At 41.4% G+C, this 26,288-nt stretch overlaps 1 protein-coding gene across 1 annotated transcript; it reads left to right on the forward strand.

Moving 5' to 3' along the window:
- The first annotated feature begins 351 nt into the window (after positions 1 to 351).
- Positions 352 to 26,288, forward strand: rps6kc1 (ribosomal protein S6 kinase polypeptide 1). The gene is made up of 16 exons (XM_040125883.1): positions 352 to 541; positions 1,693 to 1,728; positions 3,045 to 3,165; positions 4,647 to 4,762; positions 4,841 to 4,934; positions 5,038 to 5,091; positions 5,218 to 5,640; positions 6,286 to 6,410; positions 6,839 to 6,937; positions 9,078 to 9,125; positions 9,758 to 9,890; positions 11,762 to 13,405; positions 14,884 to 14,973; positions 21,641 to 21,723; positions 23,479 to 23,574; positions 24,545 to 26,288. The coding sequence occupies exons 1-16, from the start codon at positions 440 to 442 to the stop codon at positions 24,644 to 24,646; spliced, it is 3,366 nt and encodes a 1,121-aa protein (XP_039981817.1). The 5' UTR covers positions 352 to 439; the 3' UTR covers positions 24,647 to 26,288.

The following is a 26,288-nucleotide window of genomic DNA, read 5'->3' on the forward strand; positions in this document are numbered from 1 at the left end:
TCCCGGTAAGCCATAGGTAAGCCAGCAAGCACTATAGCCCAACTTTGCTTTATCTTATATATTTCTCATTTAGTGTATGCATATGTCATGTTTATGTATTAGAAGATAAGGCACTAACACATATTATTACTGTTTGTGTACATAATTATTTTCATTATTTGCACTGATGATTGCTGATTGTTGAGTTGTATAAAAGAGCCTATCACTTAATAATCACTCACTCTTTATATCCGAAATAATATTTAAAACTGATGTCATCACAATAAAAACAAAAAAACAAAAAAAAACAAGTGGATGCGAGTCACATTAAGGCGGGTAGTTTCACAAGCTTTCCTCAGGGGGGAGCTCTAACTCATTCGCCTGCCTGTCACTGTGCTGTCAGTGAATGAATGTACACGGCTAGCCGGCTAGTAGCTTTGGAAATGTTGTCACTATCAGAATGATATCGCAGCGGGACAGAGGAGAACTTGCTCGGTTTTATACTGTCACAGACCCTAAAAAGCACCAGAAGGGCTATACAGTGTACAAAGTCACGGCAAGGGTAGGTAAAGGGAGGATGGGCACTCCGAAAGCTAGGCTAATGCTAGGTGTTGTTAGCTAGCTGTCCAGCTAGCAGAGCTAATATGATGCAAACAGAAGTAACGCTAATTTAACCTCTTTGTTATCAGCTGACAGTGGTAACAGCTTTTGTGGACACTGCAGATGTACCTAACAGGCACATTCAGACTTAATTAAGTTTTATAATATGGGGTTTTTACTTCCAGTGGGTTGTCTTGTTGCTAACTTACATTAGCAATATTAGCCACACTGTTTGAATCTGACCTGACGCTGTGTTAAACCAGTGTTAACTGCTGGATAGCTAAGGAGGTAGAAGCTAAGTTACTGTCGAATGTAGGGTTACAATAGACGGGCTTTAAGGGAGATAACGTCAACGAGAACAGCTGGTGCGTATTGTCATTATATTTTGAGGCAAGTTTCCCAGTGAAATGCTTTGAAAGACGTATTGAACGTTGTGTAGGATCCTTATTATCAAGCCAGATCCGTTACTTAACGTAGATTGGATCGTGAAATGTCAAAGCCGGGGTTAACTTTATAACCGACATGTCAATGGCATAAACTCTATAAAATTGTTTTCTTTTGTTTTCTTTCTTAATTGTTTTTCTGTAATTTGTAAGCATGGGCCCCTGTCCCCATACTATACAGCAACTCACAGATCAACTGCTGACATGGAGAAATATGTTCTCTGACGATGAAATGAATAGAAATATCCCATTATTTATCCACGTTTCTGTCAGACGTACAGTCACCAGTCTGTTCCGTGATATTACAGATACATGGACTGGGAATGTGCCCATAACTGGGGGAGGCTCAGTCTCTTTGTTCCTGCCTGCCTGAAATCCTGTTTATGAATGTTGGTGATGTCTCGTTCTAACTCTTACGACTTCCGTCATTCGCTTTATAATGCACTCATTGTCAGACTCAGAGCTGTGTCCCGGCTCATACTTCCGACAGCTCCACAACAAAATCCTTGCAGCAAAACCAGCTCTCACATCGTACATTTCAAAATTATTTTTTATTATTTATTATTGTATTTTAATTATATTTTATTTTTTTAATTTATTGTTTTTAGATAGGAATCACGCACGTAGGGGATTCTAAAGCCTTGAGCTCCTTTCTCCCTCTTCCACACAGATAATCTCCAGGAGGAACCCAGAAGATGTCCAAGAGGTAAGACATGAAACCATTATTAGATTTTTATGGCGACTTTGTGAGTGTGCAAATCTTTGACAGACAGCTGACTTTCTTGAAAAAGAGGAGTTTGACGGAATATTCCTCAGCCTAAGTTGGTTGAGACATTACAACACCAATATAATAACATATTTCAAAACGTTTCTCTATTCTAACAAATATAAGCTTAAAGTGACATTGCTACACTTGTATTAAAAGTCAGCAAGTTGTGTGTGGCTCTCCGTCCCTTATCTGCCTCCTTACTCATGAGATTGTACAAAGCAAGGCTTAATTTTTCTCACCAGAATATTGAGTTGAGGAAATATTTCATTTAAAAAAATTAAGAATCAGCGTACATCAGGGGAAATGTGGGATTCCTCTTGCGCACACAGTCATTCATTGTGCATTTTTTACATTGCAAGCTTTTATTGTCCACACATTAAATGTTTAGGAAATCTTAATGAATCCCTGCTACAGCATCAAAGTCCAGTTTTTCTGTGACCATGTGTGACCATTTAAAGGATTTTTTTTGCTCAACGCAACTGTTCTGTTAAACCTTTTAAAAGACATTAAAAATATCTGTCTTTATCACATTATACCACGAACCTGCAGTAAAAATACACGTACATGCTCTCTTGCTTCAGAGACACACTGAGGAATGCAGTCTGGCCTGGAACCAGCGTTAATGCAACCGGCATGATGTCAATTACTGCATTTGTGTCTCAGAGACAGAGTAAAAGGGTCTTGCCTGGAAACACACATACTTCCATTATTGAGTGGTGCTCCTGTTTGGGAGTGCTGTTCAGCCCAATTTGTCTCACACCAGCCGCCAAACCAAGATTTTAGCAAACCGGACTTGCATCTCAACATTAGTCCATTATGTTTTGCTTTATCCCTCAGAATAAGGAACTACATCATCCAGGTTTGTGTGTGAATGGTGTGACTTGTATTTGAAGATTTTTTGCACAAGATGGTGGTGAGATGAGGAATTTAGCTTGTCATATGATTTACACTGATTTATGTGTTGGCATAGGAGCAATAGCTGACATAAAATTTGTTGTAGTTTTAGGTTGTGAAATGCTTTTGTTAAAGTTTGCTAAAATTTTGTTGTCTTTAACAAGACATAATAAATATTTAAATGAATCAGGCATTTAAAAACCAGTTAAACAATAATGAGATTACAGTACAAAATCAAATTACTCTATCAAGCAGTGTTTGATAAAGAACATTGATTTAATCCATTTGATTCCCGAACTCCTCTCTTAATTCAGCGGCCTCTGTGTCCTCATCCATCTCCCCTCTCTCTCTTTCTGTAGATAACAGTATGGAAAAGATACAGTGATTTCCGCAAGCTTCATCAGAATCTGTGGCAGCTGCACAAGAATGTATGTAGCCAGTCGGAGCTGTTTCCTCCCTTTGCCAAGGCCAAAGTCTTTGGTAAGAAACTAACCCCTTCAATTCTCCTGTGTCTAACATTTGCCCAGATTTTTGCATTGGACCTAGATACGCAGAGACCTCTTCTCCCTTTTTTATTTTTATGGTTCTTTGGTACCTAAGTACTTGGTTGTTAGATATTAACCAAAGAAAATCTGTAACAGCGACAGACAATAAATCCTGGACCTTTGGACTAGAGAATAAGACCAGGTCAAAACCTAGAATATGGCTGGACCATGCATGGTCAATGTGCAAAACTGAAGACGTAGTTGAAAACTGTTGCGGAACCACTGTAAAAAACCACTTTTAATGGAAAGTAGCTAAAGCCTGCTCGAAAACTCACTAACGGTCACTAGATCAATTAATATGCTAATTAGCATATTCATGCATATTGCATTCATCACAGCTGAATTCCCCATTAAGTTGTCCTTATTTACATGTTTTTCTGTGTCTGTTGTCAGAAAATGAAATAAGTATGAAATAGTGACTAAAACGCAACCCCTTAAGACAACATGTTAACCAGCAGTCACTTCCAAGCCATTTTCCTTTCATTTTGAAAGAGCAATGGCCAGTGGGAAGAACTCAAACACTCAGCCGGCCAACCAATGGTGCAACGTAAGCACTCAGTCATGCAGCATTCGGGTGACCAGTGGTGTAATTTTGTCAGTAAGTCATTCAGCGACAGACATTTGTTTATAGGGCTGGCTTCACTGTTGGGGACTCTGACCCCTTGAGGCAGCTTAGTGTTATTCCTCAGTCAGCAAGCACCACTCTTAAGCCCGTTCACAGTGGACAAAAAGCTCACTTACACCCACTAACATCTGGATTTTGTTCTCAGTAGTAAAGGGTTCTATCGGCACTCATTCGCGGGACACATTACTCTGCTGTAGTGGGTATTTATCAGCTCCAGCTCCGATCGGCAGTAATGGTGAGATGACACCCATGTGGACACGCTAATTTTCGCCCCTTTTCTGGCGCAATGCTATGACACGTGTTGCTTTGAGGCGCATTGCCTCTGTCGTTAACCTCTGTGACTCATCTCAGCCACAACTTCCATCCATGTCCGTTCAAGCAGTGCTTGAACATCGTTCAGTCGGCGTTGAGTTTGAAGAGACTGAAGTAAAAGATATGAAATATTAACCGCAGTAACATAGTTGCTGGCCTCCATGTTGCCTTCTACTGTTTACTAACCCCGTTTTCCACTGGGTTTGTAACGTGAATGTGACACACCAAAAAAGAAAAACAAAGGCAAACTCGTCTACTGGCAATGGGCAATGGGAAAGGAGTCAATTGCCTTCTTTAGCGGGTTTACCCGCATCTAAAAAATCTGCATATAGGCACTAATTTTGGTGTATAAAGGGTATTAACAGATATGATCACTCGCCAGACTTGAATATCACTATGTGTGTCTGCGTGTGTGTGTGTGTGCGTGTGTGTGTGTGTGTGTGTGTGTATCTGTACGTTCTTTGTCTATGCATGTGCAGGTCGTTTCGATGACTCAGTGATTGAGGAAAGAAGACAGTGCTCTGAGGATCTGCTACAGTTCTCTGCTAATATCCCTGCTCTCTACAGTAGTCAGCACATCCAAGACTTCTTCAAGGTACAATATACACACACCCACACAAACACATAATTTAGAGAGAGACTGTTTACTGCAATGTTTTTAATACTTTTCCAGGGAGGCGACGTCCACGACGGCTCGGAGCTCATTGGACCAGCTGAGCCCTTTTCTGATTTCCTGGCAGACAGTTTATCAGACTGCAGCTCCGATGGTAGGGTTACAGACACTAACTCTTCCTCACAATCAGTCTTCCTCTTAATTTACTGTTGCTTTAAATTCAAACTTTCTCAGTGATGTGTGGACATGTTTTTCAGTTCAAAGGGACTTCAGTGGTGCAGATGATCTGACTATCACATCTGAGTATGGAGGTAGAGTTTATTCATTAAATTAGAAATACATTAGATTTCCTAAAGTTTTTCATCATATATGGAATTATTATTAAGTGTGTACATATGTATCTGTCCATATTGACCCTAGCATTCTTCCCTCCCCAGGTCCATCCAGTGACAGCGACCTGACCTCCCTGGCTGTGGATACGGACTCTCTGGCTGAGCTGGATGATGGCATGGCCTCAGGACGCACCTCCCCAAACCAGCCACAGGGGGGAGCTACCAACATTAGCAGCAGCTGCAGCCCTCGCTTGCCCTCCTTGCATGAACACCGCACCCCGTCTCCTGCCCCAGTCCCTGCCTCCTCAGCCCCTAACCCAGAGGTCAGCTGGCCAGGCCGAACTCCGCTCTTCTCTGGCAGTTTGAAGAAAGCCAGCGGTGGCAACCCTAACGACGTAAAGTCAGACTACCTAGACAAAGCCAGCGAGCTCATTGGTCTGGCTGTACAGAAGGAGAAAGAGCAGGACTACCAGGCAGCTTTTTCTTACTATCGCAGTGGAGTGGACCTGCTGCTGCAAGGAGTGCAAGGTCAGTTTTGTCAAGAGCCTGGTACCATTTCTGTTAGGTCAGTGGAGTCCACTTTAGTGCCATTTAAGATTTAAGAATTAGACAAAATACGTATAGACAGCAACACAACTTTTGTATATGATCACAACTGTTTCTGTCACTGTAGACCAAAGCTGGATGATAATTCCTTTGAGTACTAATTAGTGTGTTTTCACAGACTGAGTAAGACTCTCTGTGACTAGTTAACCCATTAAAAATCCTCCACAGCCCACAAGTAGGTCATGACCCAGACCTTGAAAGCATCCTCCTTTTACTAATCCAAAGTAACACAAATTGATATAGCTATCTAAGCTCATTACTTTATACTTAGTGGTAACCATGGATATGTTTTTGCTCAGATGGGTGGCCTCGTGCCACCCTGTCCATGAGCCAGACACTGACCCTACCAGCATGACAGTTTCTGTTCTTTAGTTGACCCTGACCTTGCATCCCAATATGGAGGACCAGATCTAAAAGATTACTTTTCCTTGTAGGTTTATTAGCGTATCACAATAATAACAGCATGTTTTGTCGGTAAATAAAATGCTAGTACAGAAACTTTAAACCTTACACTATAAAAACTGCTTTGCAAAGAAAAATCATTGATCTCACTCACCCCTATTTCAGGCGAGCCCAGTCCCACACGGCGAGAGGCAGTGAAGAAGAAGACTGCAGAGTACCTGATGCGTGCAGAACAGATATCCAGTCAGCATCTAAGAAGCAACATGGGTCAAGGGTCAACGCAGAAAGTGGTGAGTGGGAGGGAAATGTTGTTGGCTCTTAGGTTAGATGGCTATGTTAGATTACGCAAACGTACTTCATATGCATGCATCCACAAGGGTTCTCAAACCACTTGAGGCAGTGTATTGGAGTGTGCTTGGGTTTATTAAAGTTGAAAACATCAAAGCAAATCTGTTTTGAAAAAATGATAAACCTACCTTTTAAGATACACATTGACAGTCCAAACTGTTGTAGTCAGTGCTTTCCTTAAAATGCCATTTTGGTTTGTTTGTATGAGTCATTGTCTGCCTTGTGATGATCAAAAACTGTTACATGTTTTCACATATCACTTGAGTCACATTTTGCCAGAGGTAACAATGCCTAATGGATGTCACAATATTTTAAGGAGAAATTTGCACTCCATTAAAACACTGTGAAATGTTTCTTTTGTTTTTCCAAGGCTTTGGGGACACAGTGCTGCCCTTCCACCAGCAGAGGAGGCCAGCAGAGTCCATCTGAGGAGCTGAGAGCTTACAGGGTGTTGGGGGTCATAGATAAGGTCAGTTTATTATGCACAAGCCTTACATCTTGCCCCCAGATTTTGTGATTTCTATTATGATGTTGTTTCATTCATAACCCCAATAAACAATTTGACTTTTTTTTCTACCAAGAGAGTGTGTAATGGATACAAAGATAAAGATAAAAAGATAAAGATAAAAGATCTGTGATAAAAAGAAACACTTCACTTTGCTTGATGCAGTTGCAGAACTTTCTCCTTGAATATTAAAAATGGAAGAATTAAATGTTTATGGTGAAAACAAAACGATAACCTAACAAAATTATTATACTTAAGTTTGGCAGGCACTCATTTATTTAATAATTTGTACCAGCCCAGATAAATGTGGAGGTATCCATCTCCAAATTTCTCCTCCTTATGTCCTTCCTTCTTCAACCATCTCCTTTATCTGAAGCAATAAAACGTAATAGATTTAGTGAATGGCATAGTAAGGGCTGAGGGGTGTGTATGTTTAGCGTCAGTTATGACCAACACAAGGTCAGTTTGGGTTGCTGGTCCTCTCAGCCAGCTGCCGGCGAAGCAACTTCACCACTCAGCCATGAAATGACTTGGCAAGCAACTCAGAGAGCAGCACACAACACTGAGTCAATGATGCTCATCCCACATACACACACACACACACACACACACACACACACACACACACACACACACACACACACACAGCCACGAAACCTCAAGTAAAATGTTGACACCAACATGTGTTGCTCTACAGAATCTACATAAAATCCAAAATATTTCAGAAAACTAATCAAAACACACAGTGAAAAAAACACCATAAGTGAAAACTAAGCTACCCAGAAATGGCCCCGACCTTCCTCTCCTGTTTTTCCTCCTCCTCCTCCTTCCTCCTTTCACTTTTAATGGGGTACAGAGGGGACAGATGGAGAGAGCTCCTCACCCTAGTGCCCCCACCCCCACCCCTCCTCTCCACCTCCCCCCTTTCCTGATGTTTGTGTCTTAATTATATTAGCGCCCTGGCTAGCACTGCCACTCTGTTTACCCACAGCTCCATTCATATCCATTTAGCCTGCACCTGTTTGGTCCCAGCCAGGGTCACATGGAGAGAACGCACCCACAAAACATACGTACTCACTACACTACGCACAAACACACACCAGGTCACACAGATATACTCAAGCTCCCCCCTGAGGAGCAGAAGAGCAATGGAGGGCTGAAGGCAGGAAGAAATAAAGACATTAGGAAGAATGAGAGTGAGATGAGAGGTGGTAGGAGATTCTTTTTTTTTTTTTTGTTGGAATCTGGGTGCAGATTGGAAAAAAGGTAGGGATTTAGACATGGCACTGCTAGCCTTTACTGTGTCTGCTATGACCCCTTGCACAGGTTTCTGGTGACATATTTTTCAAGGAACACATGTTTTCGAAAATTAAAAAAATTAGGAGCGCAGTAATGAAATATGTAAATCTCATATGAACATAGATATGAATGACCACTAGTTTGGCTTGTAGACTGCTCATATGTCCCTTTTTTTTTTTTGGTATTTTAAAACCTGCAACTAATGATTATTTTCAGTAATGATCACTCTTGCAGTTTTTTTTTTTTTTTTTTTTGAAACATCCAAAAATAATGAAAAATGGCCACTGTAAAATTCTAGAGACCAAGTTTCAGATTGATTTGTTCAAACAGCAGTCCAGGATCCAAAGATATTCAAGCTACCAAAAATTTAAAAACAAAAAGGGAAAAGCAGAAAATCTCCATTAGCTTTAGAGGAAATGGAGCTGGAGAAGGCTTGGCATTTTTGATTGATAAATGTCTTGGGATAAATTTTAATGATAAGATCAAAAATTGTTGTCATTTAATCTTCTGTCAATCAACTAATTGATTTAGGTATAATCGTATTGATGAAAATATGTGTTAATTCTCTCACCTTTACACCTTTCACCTTTTTCCTCTTTTTTGTGCTTTTACACTTGGACTCGGTTTGGTGAACACAGCAGGATCCAACATGTTGATGCCAGTTTTTCCAATATATTTTAGGGACCTACATTTAACTTGCAGTGACCCTTGTGTTTGCCCTGACCCAGTCTCTGGAGGACATAACCACTACATCATCTTGTAGGTCTGTTCATACATGGCAATTAATGGCACTTTTCTATCACAGGTTCTTTTGGTCATGGACAAGAGAACAGAAGAGACATTCATCCTGAAAGTAAGTGTTGTGTGTGTGTGTGTGTGTGTGTGCGTGTGCGTGTGCATGTGCGTGTGCGTGTGTGTGTGTCCCTCTCATCCTTATCTTCCTGACTGTGAGTGTAAGTGTGAGGTGTGCCAGAAGCTCCTGTGTGTGACCGGTGTAATTGATTCTAATGGGCCTGTCCCCGTCAGCTCCTCTGCTCTCAGGTGTGAGACGTGTGCCAGATGCCAACGCACAGTGGCTGGTGGCACAGATGACTAAACACACGTGCGCACATACATACACACATACCTACACACACTTGCAGCCAATGTGAACTTTACATGTAGCGCTGAGAGATTTATGTGGCTCTTTTAAAGTCACGCGCTGTATGTGGCTTGATGAATCCAGTGACTTTGGGCTGCCACTGGGCATAGCTGGCACTTTGTTAATGGGAGCTTTCTCCTTTGCCACACTCCCTTTCTCATTATTTTACACCTTAGTCTTCTCACAACCTAAACGCTCATCTTCCTTGTCCTCCTCCTGTCCATGCCCTCCTTATTTGGGTTAATTTTCCTTTTCTCCCTGGTCCTTAAATGTCTTATTTTGTGTGTGCCTGCTTCAGCTTTAATTATTCACCTCCTTCCCTCTTCTCTCCCTTCTTATTGTAGGGTCTGAGGAAGAGCAGTGACTGTGGGCGGACTAAGAGGACCATCATGCCTCACACTGTGCCCCACATGGTGCAGCTGAGGAAGTTCCTCGTCTCTGAAGACACGGTTTTCCTTCTGCTGCAGTATGCTGAAGGTAAGACACACACATCTCATGCTCATCTTTTTCATCTTCCCTCTTTTGTTTCCCCTCTTTCATACCTCCAGCTGTCTTTTCTCTCCTATACCCGATCTCTGTTTCTCTTGTCTCCCATCCCTGTGTGTGCCCTTGTTCCAGACAGATGTTTGATAGAGATGGGTGTATGTCACAGGTCATTATTCTGAATACCAGGTGGCGCCATGCTTCATTAGCTATGCCAACACCTGGGCCTCCTTACATCCCACTCACTCTAGGATCTGTGTGTAGATTGTGTGTGTGGGTGAGTGCATACAGTGAAATGCAGCCATATTTTTTTAATGCCCTGTAACCTATTCAATCTGGTGTACTCCATAATCACTCTGCGCTAATATTAGTGGACAGTATTGAATATCATATGGGGCTGTTAAACATGATCTAATAAAGCTAATCAAATGCCAGAGAAAACATAGTTTCACCACTGTTATATCGCAGCTCTGTTATTCAGAAAATTCAGGGTTGCTCCTTATTCCTCTACAGTAGGCTGTAAAGAGCTGACGGTTTGAATGAGGACAGACAGGCAGACGCAGGGAGGCAGTGACCTGAGTGACATTGGACAAAACAACATATGGATGGTTTTACTTTCTAAGCCATCGAGCTGCCCCACTATCATTATCATCACTGTGAACTCCCTATCCATTCTCATCACACACAACAGATGCTGGCTTCCAATTGCTCACGCTACAGCTGTGTGTGTATCTGTATGCCTGCGTGTGCGTGTGTCTGTGTGTATGTAAGACAGTGAGAAGTCAAACCGCTAACATTACACTGGGAACCTAAAACACACACCCACCCAACCCCATTTAGCCAAATTGGTTTCAGTCACAATTGTTGTTGTTTACCTTGGTTACGCATTCCTAAGTGGAAACTAATGACCCTTTTCAACAAATAGTCCCAGTAACCAACGACCATCAGAAACTAAAGTCAGGAACTAAAGGTCCCTTTTGCACATTCCTATTCATGTTACCATCACATCTTAAGAACAATGAAAATTGGATAAATTAGACAGGAGAAAGTCAGAGATCCTTTTGATAATATGGACTACTAAAGCACAAGTAAAAAGTGAAATGGTAAAGGCTTTGAGCTCGCTCCTGTTTTGTTTTTTCTCCAGTCTTGAAGCCCCTTGACGTCCCCGTTTCAAAATCTAGTTTTAACACTAAATATTTCCATTGATGTTTTACTAACATGGTGATATTTGAAACACATTCTCAAATGTATGTTAAATAAAACCATCACAGTAAATGACATACAGTAAAGCCAGGACAGGTGGTATTCTAGCCCTAGAAACACTCATTGGTTTCTCAGACTCTGGGGGAATGTTTGTGAGGGGCCATATCATGGCCCACAGCTTATTATTGCCACAGACCTCATTGTGGGATAATTCAACTCTGTTTTCTGTTGTAGAATGTAACCACATTGAAACAACTTTTAGAAGTCTACTTACACAATTTTGTTTAAACATGAATAAACCAACCCTCTTCCTTAATTCATATGGCTGGCACCCAGCACTTGCTCACAATAAGGCTTGTGTTTGACCAGTCAGCAACGTTCAGTGCTGCTACACACTAGAGCAGAGACATTTTTGAAAATGGCAACTAAAGCCCAGGAACAAAATTCAGACCTATGTTCCTCCTAAAAAATTGATGAAGTTGCTGAGTTCCTAAAAACATTCATAGAAAAGTTCATTCAGTGGAAAAGGAGTAATTATCTAGAAATGGCACAGCTTTCTCTCTAATTCGTCATTCCTTCTTTTAATATTTCTGCTATATCTTCTTATGTATTAGAGGCACTTGCCTTTTTTTTCTTTAATTCCCTGTTTCTTTCATCTTCAGGGGGGAAACTGTGGTCTCACATTGGAAAGTACCTACATAATTCAAGCCCGGAGGAGAGCTTTGACATTCCTTTCATCCAGAAAAGCCACACAACGGCTGTACACTCTCCACAACTTGCTGTACCACAGCTGGATGTAGGTTCAGCCAGTTCTGGTTCAGGGGCTGTTGCTGGCTGTGATTCTGTCTCAGAGCTGCAGAAGGAGGGAGAAAACCTCATCACCTTTCCTCTTAAAAGTGTTCTCCCTCCCAGGCTTATCGAACAAATTAGAGTGCAGTCAGACTCTGGAGCCACCTCTGAGGAAGAGTGCACAAACAGTTATTTGACGCTTTGCAATGAGTATGAACAAGATAAAGTAGAACCAGATGCACTAGAGGAGGAACAAGAGAAGAGTGAACAGGAAATGCTGTCGTTGGAAGTGCCCATTGCGACGACCACCACTTCCTTACGTAGCCGCTCGCTGCTGAGCAACGACAGCCTCTCTTCACCTCTCAGCTCTCAGGAACTCTGCTTCTTCACTGAGTCATCTGACAAAAATGGCCACAGCCATGACAATGAGCAAGACCGTGGCGAGGGACAGGACCACGGTGAAGTTTTTAGTCCTTTATCCTCCCCTGCTGTGCCTCTGTCTCTGGATCAGTCCAAGCACACACCAATGGAGTTTTTCCGTATTGACAGCAAAGACAGTGCAAGCGAGGTGACCTGCCTCGACTTAGGAGAGCAGCGCCCCCCTCATACACAGGTCCCACTCTTTTCCACATCTGACCTGGGCTCGGATGTCACCGAGGATCTTCCAGAGCTGGCTCAGGAGGTCAAGGGCCACAGTTCAGAGCTTTGGTGGTTGGACTGCAGTGATAAAGGCTCCAATGAGTCCGTGCCAGTCATCTCATTTAAAGAGGCAGTAGTGGAGGATGAGGGTCACCCACCAGATCTTTTGGTCAACCTTCCTGTAATGAGTGGGACTGTGGACTCGTTACAGGAGGAATTAGAGACTTCAGGAGTGTGTCTGGGCCTTGAGGCCACAGCCTCTCCTCAGAAGTTCATCCAGCCCGATGTTTTACAGCTTCACAGCCAGCCTGAGGAAGGGGAGGAGCAGCCACTGGAGCAGGAGCTTTCATCTTTGTGTACAGCCTCTGCAACATGTGACACCAGTGTTGCTTCTTCCTCTCCCCTCAACTCACTGTGGGACGACTACAGCCTGGCATTTGGACAAGAGGCCTCTGACAAAATGGTTGTTGATCCTGCATGCCAAAATAATGACCTTCCCCATGATGCAGAAATTCCAGATACTGACTCCTGTAGTGAAAAACTAGAGGCTGGTACAAGAGTAAACACAGACTCCAGTGCAGACTCTGTCCTAGCCACAAATGGGACTGAGGCCTCTGCGGTGGTTGATAGTTTATTAGATCTTGATGGTGAATCATCAGGAGTTGTTAGTAATACAGGTGGCACTGAAATTGATAAAGAAGTGTCGCGGCTGTTTGCAGAGCTGGACGAGCTGTCGTTGGCTGCATCCCAAGCTCGTATCCCAGAGGAGTTTGTACGATGCTGGGCCGTAGAGATGGTGACAGCCCTGGATGCTCTGCACCAAGAAGGCATCATCTGTCGAGACCTAAACCCCAACAACATCCTGCTCGACCAAAGAGGTTAGACATCCATTATTACCACAGCCTTTTTATCGTGAGCTGTAGCCAAGAATGTCTGTGAAAATATTTCATTAAGATTGGCTCAGTAAGATTCCACACCCTTGTCATCTCTTTCATAGGTTTCCTAAAGCTTGTACTAGCCTAATTTGGCTCTGCTTGGGTGTTTTGGTCTGCTATTATGTACATAGATGACAGTATATGTCCTAAATGTCTGTCTGTGTGTTGGGTGTCTATGGGGAAAAAAAAAAATCTGAAATGTTTTTTTTCAAAACTCCACCTTTAGTCTGTGTTCTTGCAATATTTGCTGGAATACTGCTATACAATAATACACAACTACCTAGAGATGTAATGTTTAAAAAAAATTAGATTAGCTTCGTGCGGGATATATGTGCACCAGCTGAGCCTTTGAAAACTAAATTAAAGCAAACTTTTAAAGCAAAGATGGACAACAATGATAAATGACTAGAGATCTTTAACAAGAGATATGTATATTTAACAGGGGCCTAAACCCACATGAGAAACTGAAATCCAGCAAAAACTTGCACTAAATCATGGAACCAGAGAACTTGGAGTTAATCTTATGTTGGCCCGTGAAAAAATTTGAAATGTCAACTTTCAAGAAACATGAATTAGAAAATGAATTCTGCCAATTCAGATGCACTGAACATAGGCTGCTTCAGGAGCAAAAACTTAGTCTGTTAAATTGCCTATTGAGAGTTTCACCACAGGTATTTCAGACGTAAATAGGTCAATAAGTACCTAATCAAAATCCTATAATCTCTTGGTGGCATATGCTCATCTTTCTTTTACAACAAATATAAAATCAAATCCCTCTGAAGCTGTTGTGCTATGTAGATGTCTTATTTTTTGGGTGCATTCTCCAGCAAAGAGATTTGAAGTCAGGATCTCTGCCTATTCCTTTCTTAGAGTCAGTAGTACAGATTGAGGGACTTTCTCCATCAGTCATCCATGTTCTAATCTATTTACCAAAATGAAGGCTCTTCCAGAAAGGAAAGTGTTGTTTTACCAGGAGGTCACAGATTTCCCCTCAACTTCTTCTTTTGTTGTCCTACAATCACCTCTCTCCACCTCGTTATCAACAAGCGTCTAATTAGCTGAGTGGCTGTTTTCGTCTCCCTGGTGGTAATTATTGTTCTAAAGGGCCCATCAACGGCATAGTGTGGTGCATCAGTCTGGCTAGCCCAGGCTAATGGCCACGGCTACCTAATGACACCATTAGTTCTAATGATAGCGTTAACGGGTAGCCGCTAAATAGGAGTAATCGCCAGGGCTGTGTGCTTGAAAAGCTCGCAGAGAGATTTCGAGAGGCAGAAAGGAACGGAGGAAGGAAATTCTCTAAAGGTGAATAAACAGTTTCAAAAGTAGAGAGTCAGAGTGACACTTGACTGTGTGAGGTTGACAAGAGGCAGAACATCAGATGAAAGTTTCACACTTTCTATCTTCTCCTCTCTGTTTAGGTCATGTTCAGATTACCTACTTTTGTAGCTGGAGTGACGTGGAGGAGTCCTGTGACAAAGACGCCATTGCCAATATGTACTGTGCACCAGGTGAGATATACATACACTTAATTCCTTTTTTTCTTATTTACTCATTCTGTACTTATTAATTAGGAACCTCATTTTGGGTACGTTTGGCTGTCAGCTTGGAGGTTTACAGTCCTAGAAGCTTCTTGCACCTGTCTGCTGGGAGTTTCTGTCACTTTTCCATTGCTATACGTTCAAGCTCTTCATTTTGCAGGAGTCCTTTCTGCAATCGCAGATTTCAGCTCTCTCCAAAGGTTTTCAATATAATTTAGGTTAGGACTCATTACTGGCCAGTTTAAAACAGTCCATCTTTTCCTTTTCAAACTTCTTTTGTACAGCGGGATGTGTGCTTTGGGTCGTTGTCCCGCTAAAAGACCCAAGACCTTCTCCTCAAACCTAGTTTTCCGACACTGGGTAACACATTTCACTCTAAAATGCCTTGGTAATCTTCTGATTTCATCGTTCCTTCAATACATTCAATGCCTCGACTAGCAGAGGCTGCAAAGCAGCCTCACAGCATGATAGACCTTCCACCTTGTTTTACTGTAGGTACGGTGTTCTTTTCCTTATGGGCTTCATTTTGCCGACTATAAACATAGTGATGCACTGCATTCCCAAAGAGTTCTACTTTGGTCTCATCTGTCCATAGAACATTATCCAAGCAAAGTTTTTGCAAACATTACTCTTGGCTTGTTGTGTCTTTCTTTCAAAAGTGGTGTCCTCCTTGGCGTTCGCCCAATGAGCCCTACACGGTTTAGTGTGCGGTGTATGATATGGGCTGAAACCACCACTGCAGGTTGGTAGAGGTCAGCCTGAAGCTCTTTAGATGTCTTGCGTGATGTTTTTTCCACAATCTGCATCAACCTTTGCAGACTTGTCTCATTGAGTTTCTTCTTAGCACCGTCTGTTAGCAACCTTCAGTTTTATGACTGTGAACTTGCTAACATAACAAACTGTTGAAAGAGGGATTTCAAGATCTTTGCCGAGTCCATTGTAGCCTGTGGAACTTTTATGTTTTTTGTTAATAGCATTTCTGATGCTCTCAGACGGCTCTCTTGTCTTCGCCATTGTGAAAAATAAACTGGAAACAATCAGCCCCTTTTTATCAAGTAAAACCATCATTACTTGGTTAATTCAGGTCATGTGGAAATTTCATGTGGAAATTTAAAAATTATGAACAGGTGAGTTTTTTTTTTTTTTGTTTTGTGTGAGGAACTGATTTAAATTCATCAAAAGGGTGCCCATAATTGTGTCAAGTGACATTTTATGTCTGTATTTTTTATTTCACTTTATGAAAGCCTTTTTTTTTTGCTGCTGTTCAGTGACTGGACATTTTATTAATTATTCAGATAATACAGAATGAGTTAATTTGCATTTATTTCTGAAGATATTCTAAATTCTTTACTTAAAATTCAAGGGTGCCAATAATTTCAACTGGGACTTTATATGGGGTTAATTTTATGCAGGCATGCAGGGCCATAAGTAGGCCACTTTCCCATGGTCAGAAAAACCCCTCATTCATAGCCATACATGATGAAACTATCTAAACGTACACGCACTACTCAAAAGGGAAGAAACAAATGAACGCTGTGATTCTTTTTGCCTGATTGGTTGACAGAAATCCCAATGCAAAGGTGTTCCTGCATTTTGTCCTGTTGTTTTTATGAGGTAGATAAAGGAACCATGTATAAACGGTACAAAAGGTATACATCTTGGCAGTGTTGTTTTCACATTTTAATTAACACTCAGATTGGTTAATTACTCTGAGAATAAATTGGAAATATCTGTTCTTCTACTCATGCAGTCACAGTTTTGAGGAAGCTGGCTTGTGTTGTAAAACTCTTGTTGTCCTGTAGAGTGTGCTGTTGTGTAACAGTGAGCCAGTAGCGTGGTAACCCCGTGTGTTGCCCCCAGCAAGCTTGTGGCAGCTCTGGCATGCTGTTTAAAAGCTGCTTAAAACAAACTGCTGCTAGACTAAAGCACCATGTCCCTACTTGGCACTTCTGTGTGTGGCGAGTCTTTTTGTGTGTGTGTGTGTGTGTGTGTGCGTGCGTGCGTGCGTGCGTGCGTGCGCGTGTGCATTTGACATCTATGGGTGGATAACTTTTTCAATATGTTGCTGCTTTAAGCATATGGCTTCACACTTGGGCCGTTGGATAGATTGTATGTGATGTGTTTAATTACATCTGTCTTAAATATGCAGGATGGATAACTGTTCGCTGAAAACACTGGATGCACTCAGAGACGTACACAATGACCCTCACACTCATTCACTCTCCCACACACTTATATCAAGCTATTCTCTCATATTCATCCTCTCTCTCAAGCCAGGAAGGTCACTTCAGATTTAAATCCTCCTTGTGTCTAGAACATACAGCATGACACCGTTGTAATAAATCTGAAAGCAACAAATGCTCTATCCAATATCCAAAGTGTGCATTTTTATTCCCTTAGCAACAGCTTGTTTAAAAGCCTACTAATGGAAATAGAAGCACAGAGAGGCATATGTTCCAGTGGCCAGCCATAGATGACCTAAAGATACAGGAGAAAAGCTCGGCACAAGGAGATGTATGCATAATGTAGCTTAAAATCTAAGCCTAGACATGTTTGCTACTTAAGTCATTGTTTCACTAATGTAATGATGTTGGTATAAGCAGTGTGAGATTTTTACTCTAGCAGTGGTGTGGGGCTGGTAGATTTGGCAGGTAACCTGGAATATGCACACTAGTTAAAAAAAAAAAACTGTTATGGTGATCAAAAAATTAAAATACACAGTGTTAACTTGGTTACCGATGAGTTCACTGAAGAAACAACCATCAGATCACCTATAGACTATTTTTCAAAGGTCAATACAAAAGTTCTCTCGTCATATTTCCTTATGTTTTTTTGACCAGAGGCATTCAGTTTAAAATATGAACCAAAGAAAATCGGGCAAATCTTTCTTTTATAAGAAGCTGTGAGCATTTTTTTTCATGTGTGAATTTTCACATGAACCATGCTTAATTGTGACATCCATCGTCATAACTAACTTTTAGTAATTAATTACACATTGGTCAGTTGACTAAAATGACTGTAAAATTTAGTTGCATTTCAGTATGATAGACACAGTTGCTTTGAGATGGGGTGAGTGAGTGATTTGGGGAAAAAAGCAAAGGGAAGAGAAACTTAAGTGTGATAAAGTAAAAATCATTAGAGTGGTACTGTCTGAATCATAGTTGGGTGATGTTTACATTCGGTTCACACAAATCATACTACAAATGGATTCAATGTAAGAATACTTTTATGGAAAAAGATTTCCAGTAGAACAGGCTCGGGCTTTAAGAGATGGTGTCAGCAGAGTGAACTGGAATTAAACTGACTTAAGCCCAGGTGTGAAAGGTCCTATTAGTTTAGCTACTGTTGATGACATGTGGATCAATACACAATAGCAGCCAGCAGGGGGTGTGTTCTGCTGCTGTTAAGTGAGAAGACCACTTCCACATCCACTGACTGTCCTACTCAAACACTGGCAACTTTCTCTCTTTTTCTCGTCCCTCATTCTGTCCACCTTTTTGTTGTTGTTGTTGCTACACACATTACAAAGTAATGGCTATCACTTATTTTACTTGCTTGTATTTTTCCGATTCCCGCAGACCCTAGATCAGGTACATGCATTTATCTGTAGATGTATGGGCTTGTGAAAAAACACACACACACACACACACACTAACGCAGAGGTTAGTGAGTGTGTGTGTCTCTCCTGCCCTTGTTATGTATTGCTGTTTATCCAGACAGGGTCAGCTCTAGCGATGGCTTCATTCCTGATGACAGATTTATGACTGTTTGCCAGAAAGCTAGCAGGGGGCCTGCTGTGACCGTATGTGTGTGTGTGTGCGTGTGTGTGTGTATATATTATGTGGTTGTGTATGTGTGTGTGTGTGTGTGTGTGTGTGTGTAAGAAGGAGGGAAACATGTTTTCAAAACGCACACATTCACACCCAAAAAAACACAGGAGTGGACTCGGAAAATACATTGGCAGGGTGTTAATCTGTTTATTCTGCACTTCTGCTTATTTACTTTCCAGCCGTTTCGTCATTACTGATAAACATTAGATGGCTAATTTATTGTTCTCTAATAAGAAAAAAAACAAGTGGTTGAGTGACAGTGTGACACAGCATAGTTTGAGCAGAAATGGGAATTGTTTATTGTTCTGTTGAGAGGGAAGCAAGGTCAAAACCAATTGTCTTCAAAGTCTAAGAAAGGGGAAATTCAATATTCTTCCCCTCTGAGGTAACAAGTCTGTTATTAAGGCCTAAAAGATCATACTCGCTGTTTGTTGTCTGTACCTTTTTTTTCACTTACCTGCTCAGCCACACCATTGTCCAATGGAAGATTAAGTTCAGTTCCGCTTTTGACACTGAGCTGTCATCTCATTGTTTTGAAAAGATTTTCAGGGAAGAAGTTATACCCTGACAGAACTTCTGCTTTATTATTTGAATATTTTTACTCTGCCCTCACAGTGAAGATGAGACACAGGTTTATACTAAGTTTGTTCTGCATATATATTTCAATTGGTTTTATCAACAAATGGCACCATTTCAACTGAGCCTCCCCAGCTCACAAGACACACACTCACAGTCTTGGAACGTCACACACCGATCCCTCCTTACTTCCTACCTGCATATACTTTACTTCCTCTTTCAACAATGACTGTCAGTTAATTTTTTAGGGAAGTCGGTCTAAGAGGAGAAGAGAGAGAGTTCCTTATGGCCCCCAGGAGGGAATAGATGGAGTGTGATTGAGATACAAAGCGGGAGGGAACTGCATTGTTGAGGGGAAAGGGAAGAAGAGGCCACCAGGTGAACACACGGTATTGTTGTAATGTTGTATCTGAACTCCTCAGTATCCTTTTGTATTCTTAGAATTCTCATGATTTATATTGAAAGTTTTCAATATGCAGTTCAAGAGAGAAAATCCCAAGTTAGTGGAAGTATGGTCAAATACGAAAATGTACACATCATACAGCACACTGTAACAACTGGCTTTGAATGACCCATGGCCTGTGGACGCAGTTAATTCTGCCTTCCCATCCTCTTTCTCTCTGTCTCTATTTCTCCCTGCCTCGCTCTGACAGAGCAGTAAGTGTAGCCAGCTCCGCTGTACTCTCCCTCCAGCTCCTTAGACATTAATCTATTGTGATGACATCGACCTTGCTCTGAGACGTGTGTTTGTGCATGCGTGTGTGTGTGTGTTTCCAGTATCACCCCTCCAGCTCATAACTGCACAGGTATCACTAGTCCGTTCAATGACGATCTTCTCTCCTTGGCTGTCAAAACAGTAGTCCTGGGGAGCCCTGAAGACTGGTTGCTCAGTTGGCTTGTGTATATGTGTGTGTTTGTGTGTATACAAAACGTGCAAGTCGTATCATAACCCTCTGTAACCTTGGCTGCAAGAGAGCCGCACAGGCCTCTGGAGATCCCGGTAGCCTCCAGGAGATGAGGGGTCTTTGTCTCTTATGCTCCCACAGCTGAGGAGCCTGGTCTCTGGGCACACACAGCCGTGACCCTGGGTCCCGGCCCTGTGGGTGACCAGGCGCTCTCCCTCTGGAGAGAGCAGAGCAGAGGGAAGCTGAGCGACACAAGAGGCCATCTGGTACCCAGTGGAGCTCACACACACACATATACTCACTGATACACTTTTAACTTTTTCAGCAAACGAGTGTCACTCTTGGTTTCTGTGTCTTGCTTGAATACACACCGTGAGTCCCAGCAGCCTTCCATTGCGCTGGGTGTGCATCCGGATCTCATAGAGTGTGGCCATGAGCTATAGTTTTAGCGATTAGTCAGTCGACAGAAGATGAACTGGCAGCTGATTTGGCAAATCGACTCATCATATAAGTCATTTTTCGAGCAAAGATACTAACCATTTAATGGTTACAGCTTTTTAAATATGAAAATTTGCCGCTTTGCTTTTGTTGTTATGTCAACTGACTGTCTCTTGAGTTTGGACTGTTGAATGGACGAAACAGACAGTTGATGTAATGACTTTTACTAATTGCCACAATTTCCTGACAATTTACAGACCAAACATTAATCATTTAAATGAAGAAATAATCAGCAGATGAATTAATAAATAAAGTTGTAAATTGCAGCCTTAGTCTGTGGTATAGATTATTTTCAGGGGCTCAAAATAAGTAAATTCCTGCTTTACATTTCTTTGTGTCTGTGTGTGTGTGTGTTATATTCATGTGTGTTTGAGGTCAGGTCATGCAGATGGTGTGAAGTTGCAGCACAGACGGTTTCCTCAATTTAACTGCTTTTTTATTATGCAAATAACCCTTTTATGAGACACACACTTGTTTGTGTGCGTGTGTGTGTGTGTGTGTGCGTGTGTGTGTGTATGAGAGAGAGAGAGAGAGAATGTTTGTGCTCATTTTTAATCAATTGTATGCTTCAATGAAATATTAAGTAATCCGAGATATCGTTCTGAAACAGTGTTTAATGTTGAGGGTTTCAAAGCAAGATACCGGAAACAGCTTGTAAGCGTAAGATCAATAGATGATTGTAGTTATATATTTTTGATTAGTCTTATCATTTTCCATCTACCGCTGGTTGATTATTCTCGCCTATGTTCTTCCTCAACACATAAGCTATTTTCTCTGCTTGTTTATTGATTTAATTGTGTCTCTTCCTCTTTTTTGCTCCTGTTTTAGAGGTGGGAGGTATCAGTGAGGAAACAGCAGCGTGTGATTGGTGGAGTTTGGGTGCCGTCCTGTTTGAGCTCCTGACAGGCATGGTGAGTCAAAAAGTATTAAAAAAAAAATGTTATCTTTGTTGCTAAGGTGTTATGGGATGTCTGTAGGTGTCTTGGCTTTCAACTCTCTCACACTCTTTATGGTCGTGCCAGGTTGTGTGTGATTCTGTGCGCGTGTCTGTATGTGTTTGAGTAGGTGGAGTTTGTTTTGTTGTTTTTTTTTTTTGTGTGTGTGCGCCTATGTGTGCGAGGTGCATCTTGGCTGCCATCTCTTACTCTGGTTCTCGGGGAGTGCCAGGGGTGTCGGTGTGACTTTCTCCCCCAACCTGGGCTCCATCTGCTGGGCCAGGGGGTCAGCTCTCCCTGGGCCTCTATGCTGGCTCCTGGAGCAGCACGGGGCTCGAAGCACGCCGACCTCGGATCGGCATGGAAGGCGAAGACTGGGGCAGGTCTCAAGGTGCTGCAGCTTGGCTGGTCCAGGATCAGGGCTGTCTGAGGGACCTTCTTTCAAGACAGGCTTGAGAGGAGGGGGAGAATCTTGTTTGCAAGACAACAGATACATACTCAGCTGTTACGTACATGTACACAAACAAATGCACATGCTACTTATAAATTGCTGCTCTCTTGAAGGACAAACACATGCAAAGTAGCATGCATAGACACCCAATGCAGGTGCATCGCATCCCTTAAATTTTTCATTGTCTATTAAATTTGAATGATTTTTAACTGATTGCCAGTGGGCATACTTTCATATCAGCCATCAGTGTTTCCATTGAATGGCCCTAAATATGAGTCAGAGTGTTAGGTTTGTGTTATTATGTTAAACAATATAGACCCACGCATACCTGAGAAAAAAAACGAGAAAAAAAAACAACAAAAAAAAACCTCAGTCCCACAGATGTGTCCTTTGATGATTATGTCTGGGTACAGTCCTGGCAAGGATACACACACACAGGCACACATAGTGTCTCTTGATCCTTGCAGGATAAGATCTTGCCTAGAGCAGTCTTGACTGCAGCTAGGAACCCAGCCAGAACTCCTGCACCACGTATGGGGAGAGAGAGAGGCAACCGACCTAACTGATGTAAAAAAAAACAACACAGGGTCCCCCAACACAAACACACAGTTTTCGGCTTTCTCTTGCCACACACGTTCCGCTCTAGCATTTCCATTTTGTAGGTGTAGATGCACAAAAAGATGTGTAGTTGCAGTATACAGTGATTACACTCATTATTGTCAATTATTTTAACAATGGCACTATATTCTGTGGTTAGAAAAGCTCTTGCAGGTCTTGTGCTCCCTCTTACTCACCTCTGGGATTAGTTTTACTTTATTTTATTTTCCTGTGAGTGCAGCAATTTCTTGTTAACCGAATTGACCTGGTCAGGTTTTACTGTGAAAAACAAATCAATAAGCTTCATATTTACTGCTGATTAACCTTTGGCCCTTCCAGTAAGCTTGCTGTGTATAAACACAGAACAAACTAACCAAAAACAATATGTTTTTCCATGTCATTCTTTGTGTGACTCTCACTCTGTCTGACACACACAGCAGTTCCAAGAAAGACCAACAGTAGTGAAATCATGCCCTTGTTGTAGTTGGTGGGATCAGTGTTGTTTCAGGTGCTCTGGCTCTTTGGTCTCCTCCTATTTGTCCAGTCCCACTGCTCTCAAATTGACCTAGGCTCTGCGGGTGTCATCATATCTGTCCCCTCAGCTCTCAGTGTGTCAGGTGTTCTTTGTTTTAATTGATGGTTATCTACCTCTCTCCTTTCCACCACTTCTTCCCTCTACACAGTCTCTGCTCCGGTGCCATCCAGCAGGAATCAGTCGCCACACGGCTCTCAACATCCCCGAGTCTGTTTCAGAGGAGGCCAGATCTCTGCTGGAGCAGGTGAGAGTCTGTGGCACTATTTGTTACTTTTTCTGTATGAAATTCAATCTTTTGCAGAAACAGAATTTTAAAAAAAAAAGAAGAAGAAAAAAGAAACACACACACAAATAGACTAACCTGCCTTGGTAGCATGGTACATAAAAATGTATGTATTGCTCACTCATTCAAAGTAATTTTCATATAAATGAAATCACTACCACACAGCCTACACAGTTCATGAACGCTTGTTCATTTGCTATCGACTGTCCAGTTTTAGTCAGGTCGTTTCCCTGAGAAAAGGCTGCACAATATAAAAATATCCTTTGCCAGCAAGAGCATACTGTTGGGAATAAATACAATAGAAGTGGGTAGTTGGCATGAGCAGCAGTAGTCACTGTGGTTGAACACACATAGAACACAGCAGTGATAATTCATCACCAAAGATAGTAATAATATAAGAATGGAAAACTACACTTACTTATAACTACTTTAAAAGACTAGGATTTTGTGTGTTTTTATGATAGATTATGACACGTAAACAAATATACACTACATGTGGTGGACATATGCTTAATGACAGAGCATGTACCATGCTAATATCTAAACACTAATGCAAAACCTTTAAACTGACTGATCTTTAGATGTGTATTAATATGGTTAGGCCGGACTTATCTCTGCTGAGTGTAGAACAAATCTGCCATGAATCCAGCGTTGTTGTGCCGTGAAGGACTGGACATAAAGACACAGCAGTATCCCTTGTTACTTAAACTGTAAAATTTTAATCTGGACTGCCTCATGTCTGGGCTCTGGTGGCTGAGCTCATTAGTCATGACACTTAGTAATTGAAGTTTGGCATACTTAGCTCACTGGCTGAGAAATGCTTCTATGAATTTTTTTTTTTTTTTTTTTTTTTTCTTTCTCTTTCAGATATATCAATCGCCTCAAAGTTCGTTTAATTAATAATTTGTCTCTGTCTTGTCCTACTGTGCAGCTGCTCCAGTACAACCCAATGGAGAGACTGGGGGCCGGAGTGGGAGGTGTAGATGATATTAAATCCCACCCTTTCTTTGCCAGAGTAGACTGGCCCAAGTAGACGCTGTGCATTAGCAGAGTTGCATGGTGGGAAAACTGGCAGCCCCGAATGAACTCCTGTCAGACTGGACACACAAGTAGATATACAGTAAATCCATATTATGCATTTCTGCACACATTTCCCATTTTGTGTACGACCATTCAGTCCCAATGTACTTGTCAGATTTTTTTTTTTTTTTAATATAGTTTACTGAGCAGCAGTATTACCTTCCCTGTAAAATTTGCTCCTTTCTTTATATCGTAGAGGTTTAACTATGTAACTTTTTTGGTGCAGGGAACACTTAACAATGTCAGGTGCAATAATTTATACAGTAAGTGCTTGTACTGATTGATAATCCACTACAGCATTGTTGCTTTTACAATCCTCGTACAGTAGCTGTAAGCCAAAATGACACAACTGAAAGTGAGAGGTGACATTTTGTCCTGATGTTGTCACTGCATGTTTTGCATTCAAACTGACACAGACTTGAGGCTCCCCTCCTAAAGACCCCATATGCAATACACTAAAGTTGTTGCCACATGTAACACTTAAGTCCTTCCTCATGGAGCCCATTGAGATTAAATTTAGACAGGTTGAGCTTTTGTTTCGATGCTGGGGTTTTGCTGTTGCTCTGATCAAGAAACAGATATGATATTTCATTTCCTACAACACCGTCAAACTTTTTTTTTTTTTTTTTTTCAAACCAACCCCTTTTACTTCCAACCGCCCCGTATACAATAATAGATGGACACTATGCAAGGTGAATGAACAAAATCTTCTGAGGTAGGAGATGGGTTCGGATTCTGAGTGTAGAATTTAGTTATATCAACATTGAGTTATTTAGCAGATTATAGATGGAAGAAGGGCCAGTTAAACAAAGCAAGACTTCTCCCTGTGTGGACAGTGAGAGTTTTTCATTCAGGAAAGAGAGAATAATGAAGGACGAGGCTTGAACCATGCATTTGAAACCAGCCCTTTTACAGATTGTCGTTGATTTTATGATTATCAGAGGAAACTCTGTACTGTACAACATTGCATTTCGTGCATGTAAGAATATGATTTATGTAAAATATTTAATACTATGAAAAATCTATCGAACAATAAATAATGAGTGTTTTGTAAATATACCTTTTAAAGGATGTTGTGCTGAGTGAAAGGTACAGCCAGGTGTCAAAGCCTTGATTATGTCCAACGTGTCAATCACTTACTGCCACATCAATCAAATCCTTTTTGATTGTGTTTTGTGTTTTGTGTTTGAGCAACACATCCACTAACTTGCCACGTAGATCTTAATCCCGATTTTATAATATCTATAATGACTGAATGATATGGTAAACATTTACATGGTAACATTACATGGCATATACAGTATCATCTCTTTGTATAATCAGATGAGACAAATACATTTCTCTTAGGTATACTCAGATAATCACTCTACTGTAGAAGCTGCACTGTTTACTCCACCGCACTGCGGTATAATACACCTTAACTAATAGATACCGTACATTACAAGATCCATATTCCACCTATTAACCATTTTCAGACATAAACATCACAGTGAGATCGAATTTTTTTTTCTGGTTGATATTGAATGCTCACTCTTCTCTGTGCTGTGTGTCTGTACTGTTCTGTCAGTGCATTCTGGAAAAACAATAAACATACC

This window comes from Xiphias gladius, chromosome 4 (genome assembly GCF_016859285.1).
Source record: "Xiphias gladius isolate SHS-SW01 ecotype Sanya breed wild chromosome 4, ASM1685928v1, whole genome shotgun sequence".
Taxonomy (NCBI): Eukaryota; Metazoa; Chordata; class Actinopteri; order Istiophoriformes; family Xiphiidae; genus Xiphias; species Xiphias gladius.

Coding starts and splice junctions, on each gene's coding strand:
- rps6kc1 (XM_040125883.1), top strand. CDS start 440: ATGATATCGCAGCGGGACAGAGGAGAACTTGCTCGGTTTTATACTGTC. Junction 542..1,692: donor TGTACAAAGTCACGGCAAGG/GTAGGTAAAGGG, acceptor TCTTCCACACAG/ATAATCTCCAGGAGGAACCC. Junction 9,126..9,757: donor AAGAGACATTCATCCTGAAA/GTAAGTGTTGTG, acceptor TTCTTATTGTAG/GGTCTGAGGAAGAGCAGTGA.